At 55.3% G+C, this 13,209-nt stretch overlaps 1 protein-coding gene across 2 annotated transcripts; it reads left to right on the top strand.

Annotated features, from left to right (window-relative positions):
* The first annotated feature begins 809 nt into the window (after positions 1-809).
* CDCA4 (cell division cycle associated 4) lies at positions 810-11,875 on the top strand. Of its 2 annotated transcripts, none has more exons than XM_032406035.1 (2): positions 810-846; positions 8,683-11,875. In XM_032406035.1, the coding sequence occupies exon 2, from the start codon at positions 8,689-8,691 to the stop codon at positions 9,415-9,417; it is 729 nt and encodes a 242-aa protein (XP_032261926.1). In that variant the 5' UTR covers positions 810-846; positions 8,683-8,688; the 3' UTR covers positions 9,418-11,875. The 2 variants fall into 2 exon arrangements, with proteins under 2 accessions (XP_032261926.1, XP_032261927.1); XM_032406036.1 differs by lacking the exon at positions 810-846 and adding an exon at positions 1,298-1,373 and having other exon boundaries at positions 8,683-9,752.
* The last annotated feature ends 1,334 nt before the right edge of the window (positions 11,876-13,209 follow it).

The following is a 13,209-nucleotide window of genomic DNA, read 5'->3' as shown; positions in this document are numbered from 1 at the left end:
AGCCCCAGCACATGGCACAACAGAGCAGAGAGGCTTCTACTTGCTTAGGACTGCAGCCCCGGCCTGCACTCAAGCAATGTTGCTTGAATTAATGGAGTCAGGATTCTGTATTCTACTTAAGACCTTTGGAGAAATTATTTTCTAAGAAACCTCCCCTGCTTTGGACTTTTATGGTTTCATTTCTTGCATGTAAACCTGGGAAGTCCCTGTACTGACCCCAGGCTGTCCAGGGAGCTTCTGCCCCCGCCTCCTCTCCCCTCCAGCCCACTGTTCTGATTCCCCTTCCTGACGTCCCTCCCCCCCCCCCCCCCCGCCCTCGCTCCCCCCCCCCCTTCTCTTCCTAACATCCCTCTCCCCTCCCCTTCCTTACCCCCTCCGTTCCCTCCCCTCCAGCCCACCGCTCTCCCACCCTCACTCCCCTTCCTAACGTCCCTCTCCCTTCCTCCCCCTCCCTTCCATCCCGTCCCCTCCCCTCCAGCTCACCGCTCTGACTGCCCCCCCTTCCCTTCCCTTCCCAATCCTCTCCCGCCAAGCCACGCCCCGCCGCGCTAGCCCTGCGCAGGCGCGCTGGGGCCGCGCGCGGAGACCTGGGAGCGGGCGGAGGCGGGGTGGCCAGGGCGCGGGCCCCAACGGCCAACGCGGCCGCGCGGGAACTCGCGCGCCAGGCCCCGCCCGCGGTTTGAACCGGAGGCCCCGCCCCCGCGTTCGGCCAATCGGCGGGCGGGAGGGCCGGCGCCATGGCGACCCTTTGTGGGCGCGGAGCCGCCCGGCCCCGCCCCGCCCCGCCCCGCCCCGCCCCGCCCCTCCCTCGGCGGCGGCGCGGGCGCAGACGGCGGTGGCGGCCAGGTGAGCGTCCCGGCGCGGGCGGCGGGCTTTGTGCGGCAGAGGCGGGCCGCCCTGGGCGCCCCGGGGGTCGGGGGGCGCGGCGGGGTGGGGGGAGGAGGCGCGGCGGAGGAGGGGGCGCGACGCGGGGGGGGCGGCCGGCCGGCCGACCGGCCGGCCTGGCGGGTCTTCCGGCGCCCGGGGACTCCCGGTCGTGCGGCCACAGCCCGGACTTCGGCTGTCCGGCTCTGTCTGAAGCTCAGAGCCGTGGTTGGCCCCGGGCTGGAAGCGCGCTGCGGGCTCCCTGGAAGGGGAAGCGCGCCAGCCGGGGCCGTGGGCTGCGGCGCGGCCCCCCAGGAAGCCCCTCCGCCTCCCCACCTGGGCCCGGGTCGGCGCCGCCTGCCGAGCCCCGCGTCCGGCCGGCCGGTGTTTCCAGCGCCGACCAGAGGGCCCCGCACTGCCCTCCGCGCCCTCCGCGCCCTCCCCCCTCCGCGGGGACCTGTGGTGCCCGGGCTCCCGTCCTGCTCTGCATTCCTGACACTGAGTGCGCGGTGCGTTCTAAGTCCTTGAGCGAAGCTGGGTTTTGCTGGTACTAGAACGCCTTCCACAATGGGGGGGCACCATTCTCTGGAACCCTGGAGGGCCGCACAGTCTCTGCTGCGGGCTGCAGGCCTCTGAGTGTTCACTTTGGCTCCTTTTCCTTTGTTTCTGGGTTTTAATTGCTTTGAAAAGGAACGTTAAGGATTGAAAAGGAACGTTAAGGATATTTTGCAATGGTTTCCGTCCCCCGTACTCGAGTGGACCCAACTTCTCTTTAAGCTGGCTAGGGAATATCGGGGAGCAAATGATGACAGCCTTGGGTGGTCTCCCGCCCTGCCTGCCTCCTGTGCAGTCCAGCTGAAGCTGCCCAGTGCAGTGGAGATGGACATCGGGGAGGGCAGTGGGGAGTGAGGACAGGAGAATTCCCAGACCTGACTGGTAAACCATCTTCAATGGGCTCCTTGTGCCCTGCTGCCCTGCCACTCAGGTGTGGGAGGGAGCCGTGCTGTCACTAGGAAAAGTATCAGAACCTCTCTTCCAGAAGTCCGAGGCAAGCTTAACTCCACATTTTCAAAAGCTTACTGTCTGCAAAACAGGATTACCAGGAAAAGAGCTTACCAGGTAATAGTTTGCTGGGAGATGCTCTGGTCCCAATGGAGGGTTTCCCAACTCTGTTTCCTCTTCTGGTGACCCTTGCGTTGCATGCACAGGACAGCAGGACTGAGTTAACTGTTTTTTAAAAGAAGAGAAAAAATGCCTGCTTACAAAATTAAGTTTAATGTCTTATACACTTTCTGCACATAACTTTATTTTCAAATTTTGCCATGTTTTACAGCTGAAGTTGAAATTCAGAATGAAGTCAGTTATGACCTTTTTCTAGAAAGAATGGCAGGTTTTATGTTGGAAAGAGGGCTAGGAAGTTTTTTTCAGCTTCCTAAGGGAACATGTTTCCAGGCAGAGAAAGTTTGTGTATTTCATTCCAAGTAACAAAAGTACCTGAAATGCACTTTTTAGTAATAGCTTAAGGAAAATTTCAAGACAGTGAAGATGAACCCCCACAGCTGGACTCCAAAGCAGCCCTTCTCAAGACTTTGGCACACTTGCTCTGTCTTCCCGTTTTCCTTTGATGGGGTATTTCAGAGACAGTCTGATCATGTGACAGAAACTGAGAGTTCACGTGGATTTGCCTGAAAAACCTGAGTGTCACGAGCGTGCTTGGTGGTGGCTGAGGTCGTGGTGACAGGTCAGGTCAGAGCCGAGTCTGTCTCCTGCTCTCCAAGCTCTTCTGCTCGGAGTCTGGGGATTGCTGGCCACCGGATGTGAGAGCAGCTGCAGGAGAGGGAGAGGCCACTCGCTGTGAACCGTGGGGAGTCTGCCAGGCCGGGGTCCCCTTTGTCTTGGGGGTGCCCTGATGGAACCGGCACAGTGCCCCTCCCTGGCTCCACCCACCACAGGGGACCCTCAGTCTTTCTGTCTTCTCCAGTTTTCTCTGTTTGGTCAGCCCTTGGTCTGGAGGCTATTGTGCTCTGACCAAGAGCTGAGCACTAATGGCCTGTTTGTCCACTGACTTTGGAGGGTTTTGAGCGAAACACTGTTAACCCTGAGGGGTTGATGGGACTTAACTCAGTAAGACCTTCCGGCCATCTGTGGAGTGGATGGAGGTGCGTAATACCGAACGCTTTTTTGTTCAGAACTGAATGGTGAGTCAGGCTCTGCAGTTACGACAGCCTGGGAAGTGTGGGGTCTTGTGTGCTGTGCTCGAAGGGTCAAGCGCCCCAGACCACCATCCTGGGCTGCCCATGTGCTTGGGGGAATGTGTGCCCACCCCTGCTGCCTTCAGAACCGTACTCTGTGCTGACTTGGTCCCAAACACAAATGTCTGAGGAGGGTGATCCTCACTGGCCACCTTCAGCCTGGCGCATCACCCTGACACGGCTCTGGTGACGGCACCTGGGCTCGCGTGATTGGATGCGCTGACCTTGAGCTACTCCGTCTCAAGTCCTAAGTCTGCCAGCATTTTCTTGTACTGAGTGCAACAAAAATTAACAGTTGCTCAGGGTTTGGGACATTTGAAGGGAATAATTAGAATGGCTTTGAACATACTTGTCCTGGCATGCGGAATGAGATCCAAGCACTTAGTGATGCAGGGGAGGCAATATCTAAAATGGTTTAGATTTAAACTAATGTGGTGGCCTCCCCCGCCATCAACTTGTTTATGTATTTTCTTTATAATCAAGGTATCATTTATTTCATACAATGCAATGAGCAGTTACTAGTGGTGCAGTTCAGGGAATCTGACAAATACCATGCTCCTGTCTAGATGGGGTGAATTTCCATCATCCTGGGGAGTTCTTGACTGACCCTACTCCTCCGCTGGTAACCATTCTGCTATTTTACAACTTAGGTTAGCTTTACCTCTTCTAGAAGTTCATACAAATGGAAGCATATGGTATCTATTTCTTTGTTTCTGCTTTGTAATTAGGCATAGTATCTGAGGTTTGCCTATGTTGTTGCACAGATCGGTGTGGATTTGCTGGGTAGTGTTCCATTGTCATACACACCCCAGCTTACCCATTTGACTTGCTTATTTTGAATCTGAAAATAATGTTTACATCCAGGGTGGTGAAACAGGTTAATGGCAGGGGCCTGGAAGATGGAGCTGGGATAATGGCTACAGTGGAGGGGAACTTACCAGCAAATGTGAAAAAATCCCTACGGAAAAGCCTGGTGCAGGGCGAATTGATGGCGCCTTCCTAGAGAGCAGCTTGATGGTGTGTATCACGTGCCTTATAAATGCTCCTGCTTTGCCCTAGTAGAACCTCTGCAGAGCCAAGTACTGCCAATATCAGAACCTAGAGTCAGAACCCAGCATCACTAACTGGGGAGATCGTGAGTGGTGTAAAGGCAGGGAATAAGGCTCAGTTCCTTGTGTGTTTATACCTGAGGGTCACCGCCAGGCTGTCGGAAGTGATGGTCAGCTTTTGCGTGTGGTGGAAAGTGTGATAAGCAAGAAAAGCAGAGCTCGTAGTGAGCTCTCATGCACAGAGAAGAGCCTGCTTAGGGAGATGCTAGGAAGAACCCGCGTCCTAACTGGTTCTCTGAGGGGTCGGCCACGGTGATTTTTGTCTTGTACTTTCTGATGCTCTTCCCAGTATGTACAGTAAGCTGCGGAAACCAATGAAGGCACCTGTGGGAGAAGAGCAAAGGCTGTTTACTGGAAGCACCTGCAGCCAGGGAGTGGGCCACCTCCTGGCTTGCGGACAGACACTTGGGGACAGGCAGGGGAGTGGCAGCGCTGCTGGCTGGAATCGGCTTCCAGGGCCCCTGATGGGGGCTGCAGGCTGGGGAGGCGAGCAGCCCTTGTGGTTTCGTGGGCAGCACGTTTGGATTTTTCTAGGAAGTGGGGACAAATATTAGGGCAGCCGTCGGTTATTGATGAAGCCCTGGGCCCTTGGGGTGACTGTTACAGACGTCATCGGCTTCCTGGGTTGTCATGGAGATACAAGTCTTGACTTCCTGGTCTGTGTTAATCTTAAAAGTGAAAGTCAGTTATTTTACTAGCGAAAATGGATTTATTTGGGTGAAAAATTAGTAAAGAACACCTCATTTAGAATGGCCTCAGGAGGCCGGCAGGAGCAGCGCTGCCGCCCCCCACTCACTCACCACAGCGGACCCAACAGGAAGACACGCCCCTTGCCCATGGATACTATGTTACCTTCCCAGCAGGACGAAGGAAGGTTTCCTCCTCCCCTGGCAACAGCCCAGCCAATGAGAGACCGTCATGGCCCAGCCAATGGAAGACAGTCCCGGCTCAGCCAATGACAGGTGGTCCAGCCTAGCCAATAAGAGACTGCCCCAGCCCAGCCAATGAGAAACCTCTATGAGCTCTCAGGTTACTCCAACGGAGTTTCCGTTTACAACAGCCCCACTCCCCGCCCCCCAGAAAAGCGCCTCCTGTGCGATGTTCTCGGGTTTTTCCGTAGCTTGCGTGTGCTGCATTGAAACTCTGTTATTCCCAGATAAATCCGTCTTTTGCTGGTGAAATAACTGGTAGGTTTATTTCTAAGGTTAACAGGACGTGCACGCTCGGGCGAAACCATAGGCAAATCCAACGAAGGCGAGTAAGGAGGGAGCTGGAGGAAACCAAGTCCCTTGGAGAAAAGCAGGAGCTCGGGGTGGTGAGGGTTTCCCACTGGCTGAGTTGCGGTGTCGGTTTCCCGTGGGAGATGCAGTGTGCGTATTTCCGGGGGGGAGGCTGTCATTGCCATGAGTGGTACTGGCTCCCCGTTCTAGCTTCTCCATTTTAGTGAGGCTTGCCTTTATTAATTTTCCTGGCTGGTTGCTGCAGGTTAGGGGTTGGTGTCCTGGATGGACTAGCTGGTACCCTGTGTATATTCATTCTTTCAAAGCAAATACTAACAGGGCCCTCTCCAGGCTTTTCCTGATGTGACGTGTTCCTAGTGCTGTCCCGGGCTGTTGTTAACCGGAGCAGCTGTGGCAGGCCCTGAGTTCAGCCTTGGTGCGGGAGGCTCCCGCTGCACTGACCACGCACAAGCTCATGTCTTGGGCTTTCTGAGGACCCCTCGAGGAAAGGGAGATGGGGCCCCAGGGAGTTGGGTGCTTGGCGTGGCGTCTTGAGCTGTGTGAGCTGTGGGTCTCTCGCTGCTCCCAGCGGCCCTGGTGTTGCTAACCGACCTCGCTATGCAGGGCTCGCAGAAAGGGTGGCTCTGAGTCATTCTCTTGGTAACTTGGGCTTCGTTATGTTATTTGAGTGAGTTTCGTTGGGCTCTAAATTAAATCGGTTGTCATACAGAGTTGGGATTTTAGATTTGGTTGAAAAGAGATACTAAAAGACAAGTAAAGTGACTTGCCACAGAGGAACCCTGAAGACTTAATTTTTTTCCCCAACACAGTGTATCTTGTAGGTTGACAATTTCATATTAATTCTTAATATACTCATCAATTTTAAGCAAGTGATTTTTACACAAATATTGACAGAAAAAAGCTTCTGTAAAAGTTGAATTTGCAGCCACAACAAAACTCTTGAATCCTTTGCTATCAGTAGTGAGTGAAATCTTTTTCATGTGTTTTGGTGGTAAACCTGTTTATTCATTTGTTTAAAAATAGTCGATAAGTCAGTGTGTGGCCGGTGTTCTGGTAGAAATGGCGGTGGTTTCAGGCTTCAGAGTTGGTAAGTCACACCTGTTTGCTGCTCTGGGGAAAGTAGTCTGGGAGGGGAATAAGCTACAGTCACTTAGCGTTTTAAAGCTTTTAGTTTGAAATGACTACAGATGCGCAGGCTGCTGTAAGGAAATGACGTGGAGCTACGGTGCTGACATTTAAGTGGACATGCAGACACCCGTGTCTTCCGTGTGACCACAGAGCTGAGTGATGCTGTGTGCACGCATGTGGTTCTGTGCGGTCAGAGCACATGCATAGCTTCATGGACTCACTACACCCACCTCCTATCTAGGCTATGTTAGAATGTTCTGGAAATGTATGCCATATGCAACCACTTGAGATGGGCTTTCTCGCTCTGCATAATTCCCCTAAGACCCCTCCAGGTGTGGGTGTCTCTGGGGCACACTGCCCTCCTGAGTGGCAGTGTGTGACCGATGCCCCGAGTGTGTCAGACGCTCCCTGGTGCTGGGCTTTGTTTCCACTGGGTCATTATGTGGGTAGAGCTGCTAGGAACATTCTTGTGCAGGTTTTGGCATGAATGTTGGCTTTCATTTCTTTGGGATAAATGCTCCCAAGGTCACTTAATTTTAAAAATTTCTTAAAATGTTAAACGTATAGGGGTGAGATCTATGACATCGAAAGGAAACCCCAGGGACAGGGGTCCTTTTTCTTTCTGTCTAACGGTGGGGCTGGCAGGAGTGAGTCCTCAGAGGGGCTCCTGGCGGGGGTGCAGAGCTTCGGGGGCCTGAGTGCAGACAGCACAGGCACCGCCCCGCCCCCACCTGGTTCTCTGGGGGCCCCCGGGCACACCAAGGTAATGGGCCGGCAGCAGTCACACAGAGCCACGGGATTGATTTTTCTAAAAAAAAAAACAAAAAAAAATCTAAAAATTTGCAAATTTAAAAGACTAATTCTCTTTATGAATAACTCAAATTAATTACTTGAAATAAGGGGCGCCTGGGTGGCTCAGAAGCATCTGCCTTCTGCTCAGGTCATGGTCCCAGGACCCTGGGATCAAGTCCCCACATCGGGCAGGTGGGGAGCCTGCTTTTCCCTCCCCCTCTGTTGCTCCCCCTGCTTGGGCTCTCTCTCTCTCAAATAAATAAAATCTTTTTTAAAAAGTTACTTGAAATAAAAATATTTAGCTACTTTATGAACTTGAGAGAGAAACTTGATGCATTATGGCTTACCTTTGTCCTAGAAAGGGTAGACCTCACACGCTGCTGTGGTATGCCCTGGGAGTCGGCTCCGGAGCCCTCCTGGTGCCTGGCCAGGTGCTGCAGGTACCAGGCTGGGGCCCCAGACCCTTCCTGCTCTGCTTTTTAATTCTCCAGAGATCTCTCAACCTAGAATCAGTTCAAAAGAACAGTTTGCTCCTATTTTGGCTTCTGAGAGCAGACATCTAGTGAGCCTGCTGGGGTATATGAGACCGGTGCCACCCCAGAGCCTCCAGGTGCATCCTAACCTGCCCCAAGGTGTCTGGTCCTCCAGGTTGGAATGGCGGCTGGCCTCGGAGTCCCCACCTGTGCCCAGTGAGGCGGAGTCCAAGCTGTACCTTGGAGGAGGGGGGGACACAGTTGTCTAGGGAATCAGCCCAAGTGTCGTTCTTCCCCCGCCCTCCCCAGCTGAATGTGCTGCCACGACCCTGGGCTGTGAAGGCTTTGGCCCTCTGGACCCAAGGGGCACATTTCGGCAGGGCTGTGGCAGGAAAGCCCTGAGGGGATAGCGGCTGCCCGTGGCGGGGACCCCTGGTCGTCAGCTTGGGCACAGGCTGGGGGGCAGCAGGCAGGCCAGCACCTGTCCCGATTCCTCCATGCTCTCCTCCCTTGTAGGCACCAATGCCCAGAATTTGGGTGTAGGGTTTCAGCCTTGCTCTGTACAAGTGTATTTCCTGTATTTGTAGTCCATTTGTCTTTTCTGATGGAGATGGGGGCGGGGAGTGCTTTAGAGCTCTGTCGTGTGTCAGAGCCCTCCCTCCCAGAAGCTGGGGCTCCATGTGCCCCCGGGACCCCAGCGGTGGCGTTACCGCAGCCAGGCCCCCTCCTACACCCGCCCTTGACAGTTGCAGACTGAGTCTCGGGGCAGGGTGTGCTGGGGACTCTGGAATGTGCTCAATGGCATCCTCCTTGCTCTCCACAGGGCACGATGTTTGCACGAGGCTTAAAGAGGAAGAGCGCCGAGGACGGGGAGGACGTGGAAGGCGGCCCAGCAGGTGCGCAGGCCACGCCTTCCTACAGCGTGCAGCGCCAGTCGCTCTTGGACATGTCCCTGGTCAAGCTGCAGCTGTGCCACATGCTGGTCGAGCCCAACCTCTGCCGCTCGGTCCTCATAGCCAACACGGTTCGGCAGATCCAGGAGGAGATGACCCAGGACGGGGCCTGGCGCGCGGTGGTGCCCCAGGCGGCAGGGCGGGCGCCACTGGACCGCCTCGTCTCCACTGACATCCTGTGCCGCTCGGTGTGGGAGCCGGAGGGGGAGCGCCCTGCCCCTGGCGCGGGAGATGGCCACGCGCCAGACCTGGTTCCGGGACTTGCCGCGGTCCCGTCTGCACAGGCCCTGAGGAGCCCGCAGAGCGGCCTCTGGGAAGTGGACAGCTCTCGAGAAAACAGAGGAGGCTTTCAGAAGTCCCTGGATCAGATATTTGAAACGCTGGAGAATAAGACGTCTGGTTCTGTGGAAGAGCTGTTTGCAGACGTGGACAGCTCCTACTACGACCTGGACGCGGTGCTCACGGGGATGGTGGGCAGCACCCAGTCGGGCCATGGCAGCGGGCTCCAGGCCTTCTCCTCCGCGACCGCGCCGCCTCCCAGTTCCAGCTGCAGGTCAGATCTGGGTGAGCTGGACCACGCGGTGGAGATCCTGGTGGAGACTTGAGAGGGCAGCTGTGCCCTGATGGGACACATCGCGGATGGATTCATAAGGCATCCGGAGTGCTTGGCCTGTGATGCTCGCTGCCCTGCGTCTGCGGGCTCAGCGCCTGGTTTGTCTGTGATGAGGAGAACGTTCCAGAACAGCATCCAGTTGCTCTCTCCCATTTCTCCCCAAGGGGGCTAGGCGGTTTTCCTTTGGGCCAGTCTGACATCCCGCTGGCCTTGGGCGCTCGTCCCCTCTGTCCTGCTGCAGCTCTCTGGAGGGCTCGAGTTGCCAGCTCTGTATCCCGCCTGGTTTAACTTTAGATAGGTGAATTTTTTTAAATTAAGTTTTACATGTTTTGGGCAATATTTTGTCTTAAGATATATTTTTTAAACTTTTTATACTTTTATCTTTTTAGATTTTTTCAGCTATTTTCTTAAAAGTATATTTTTTCTATAAACATTTTCTGCTGCTACATTAGAAACTTATAACCTAAACAGTTGCAGTTGGTGTATTTCTTTTTTTAAGGTTTAAGTAAGGACTTTTTTTTACATGAAGCTTCACTCCATGTAGCATACCTAGGTCATGAATTTTCACTTGACGTTGTGTGAACCTTCTCCTGTCCTCCGTGATGATTAGAGCACCTTGCACAGCCCCACCTTTTATTCTTGAGTGTCATTACCGGATCTGCTGTGCCAGCCCTGTCTTCGTTAGAGTTACGTGGGGATTTCAGAAGGTTTTATTTATGCCTATTTATATGTGTATGTTGGAGGCGAGGGTCAGATCCTGTCACGCGGTCAGATTGTGGGCACCCCAGGTGTCTCAGGCGGTGCCTTCAGAGGATCTGACTCTCGGGGCCCCTCTTGTGTGGTTTTCCCAGCACGATGGGCCTCTCCCCGGAAGATGCTGCCCCCCAGCGTGCCTCACCACTGTAGAGGGCCTCCGACTGGTATGGACATTAATCAAGGGAAACCTCACTAAAATGGAGTGGGGAGGCCTGAAGAGGGGGCTCTCACTCCGTCCCACTGGACATCAAGGATTGTCGATCACAGACCCAGCAGAAGAATCCTCAACAGGAAAGAGTCAATTGCAGGCCCCACAGGAAAAGGTGCACATTGCATCTCCCACCAGAAACTGCCGGCCCCAGAACCTCAGCCAGAGACAAGCCCTCATCACCCAGGACTCCCACTTCTCTCCAGTGCACTTCCGTTCCAAACAGCCCTTCCAGCTTCCTCCTTTCTCCATAAATAATGTTCCTCTCATTTGTTTGTTGGACTTGCGTATGGTTCTGCCGTAGCAGGTTGCAATTCTGTTATTCCTGAATAAACCCATTTTACTGGTAAAAAGGTCAACACTAGCCTAGCTGCTGGACGCACATTTGCTGGGCTGGTGTGCACGGAGGCCACCGCGTGCCAGGCGTGTGGGAAGGGCGCTGGACTGGAGAGTGCCCACGCTTGCTGTGGTGCTGGGACAGAACTGTGAGGAGAAGTCTAGAAGTAAATCTGGACACTCGTGATTGTATGACTTCTCAGTCCTGAGGGTGGTTGACAGTGGGGTTGGCGGAACAGTGCTGCGGAAGTGAGCTTTGGGGTATCCTGCGTGCTCCCTGTGACCCTGCCCTGGACACTGGGAACACCCACACCTTTTTGATTTTTTCACTGGTTTACAAGTAAGCCTACACTCCTGTGCCCCACCCCTGCCCATCTCTTGCTTCTCGCGCTTTTTCTTCTTTACCCAGCCTCTAGCCAAAACAGTCTGTTTTCTTTCCTGCATAAGACCTTTCTTTAATATCAGCCATGTACCATTGCTTTATTAAAAATTACCCAGCAAACAAAATGGAAATGCGTTCATTATCAGCTACAACATAATCCTCGAGTGGCTTATCTGTTTCACTTGGATGTGTTAAATTGGCACTTCGCCAACCACACAGGCTTCGACGTTCAGCGCCCGCTTCTGCCCCAGTTGTGGGGCTGGGGGGAGGGGCCAGCAGCAGGCTGAGACTTCCACGGACGGCTTCCTTCAGATTCTGAACGTACCTTTTCCTCGTGGAAAATAGTCTCTGTGTCTTAATAAACAATAAGCCTGAAGCAGTGTGAAAAATCAGTAAAAGGACACCTCATTTAGAATGGCCTCAGGAGGCCGGCAGGAGCAGCGCTCCCGCCCCCCACTCACTGACCACAGCGGACCCAACAGGAAGACACGCCCCTTGCCCATGGATACTATGTTACCTTCCCAGCAGGACGAGGGAAGGTTTCCTCCTCCCCTGGCAACAGCCCAGCCAATGAGAGACCGTCATGGCCCAGCCAATGGAAGACTGTCCCGGCTCAGCCAATGACAGGTGGTCCAGCCTAGCCAATAAGAGACTGCCCCAGCCCAGCCAATGAGAAACCTCTATGAGCTCTCAGGTTACTCCAACGGAGTTTCCGTTTACAACAGCCCCACTCCCCGCCCCCCAGAAAAGCGCCTCCTGTGCGATGTTCTCGGGTGTTTCCGTAGCTTGCGTGTGCTGCATTGAAACTCTGTTATTCCCAGATAAATCCGTCTTTTGCTGGTGAAATAACTGGCAGTTTTATTTTCAAGGTTAACAAGTACCTTGTGTCTTTATATGATTTCTTTAAAAATTACATTTTCAGGCTCAGTGGCTGCAGCGCCCGCTTGCCCTGTCCGAGGTGGAGCCGTTCAGAGAACCGGTGCGCTCAGGACGGCCGGCCGAGCAGGGCCTCCGGCTTGGGGGTCCCCACCTCGCTGGCACAGCTGCTCCTGCCGGCCGCCCTTCCTCTCCCCCTTTGCTCTCCTGTTGTCTCCCAGCTGTCCGCTCCCACTCCAGGGGCTCCCTCCCGTGGGCCGCCTCGCGCCCGCCTGGTGGCCTGGCTGCCCTGGGCGGGGCCAGCTCTGCAGGTCCTCTGTCGTCCCAGCCAGGCTGGCTGGTGGGCGCCTGACCGCAGATGGCCCTGGAAACGTGAGCGCCTCCAGAGCGGGGCGGAGGCAGGCGGCCAGTTGCCGAGGATGCATCCCACCTGCACGTGCGGGACCCCGGCCGTCCAAGCGCCGCTGTGGGCCCCAGCATGCTAGGGCTCCTGTCCTCACCCCACCTCTCCTGCTGCCTCTCCGGGGGGCAGGGGAGCTCTGCGCTTCTGGGCTCTGGGCAGGGGAAGCCGGGGTGGAGGCAGCGGGGCTCGGCTGCGTGTTCCCGGCTGCTCCCGAGCGTGGCTGAGCCTCTGCCCGCCCTCCTCAGCCAGGACGGGCCTCGGGTATGCCTGCCACCCCTGCTGTCTTGGCTTGGGGCTCCCAGGGCGGGCGGGGGCCCCGCCGCTGTCCCCCGGAGCCTGGGGGGAGGGGAGGCAGGTTTGAGGGATGACAGCCGGCCTGTGAAAAATTCCAGAGGGGCCTCGCCCTGGCTGACGGCCCCGAAGGTCACACGAAGGTCGCACGCTGTGGCCGCCGATGGGCCTTATGTTGGAAGAGCCTCTGAACTAGCAGTCGTAAACGTAGGTGGAGTTGTCTTTCAGGATAGCAAGTGATAGGATGACAGCGTTGTCACAGGGCTCGGGGGTTAAGAAGCGCAGTCGAGAGGCCCCGCGGGAGCGAGGAGACAGGCGGTGGTCAGAGCGCCGCTTTCCTGCAGCTGGTGACGTTTCTTGCTATCGCCTTTTTAAATTCTTGGGAACTGCTTCTTTTCTCGTTCTGTTCTCTTTTTGTGGCTAATTTTGTACTTGTAGTTTTGTAGTCTTTGGGGAAAAAGCCCCCAAGTCTATAAACTGCAGCGGGGCGCTCCTTGGGGAGGTTCGCGAGCTCCCTGACGGGGTGGCGGCC

Source organism: Phoca vitulina, unplaced genomic scaffold, assembly GCF_004348235.1.
Source record: "Phoca vitulina isolate PV1807 unplaced genomic scaffold, GSC_HSeal_1.0 scaffold7, whole genome shotgun sequence".
Taxonomy (NCBI): Eukaryota; Metazoa; Chordata; class Mammalia; order Carnivora; family Phocidae; genus Phoca; species Phoca vitulina.
The sequence above is the reverse complement of the archived record's forward strand: the minus strand, read 5'-3'. Positions and strand labels throughout refer to the sequence as shown.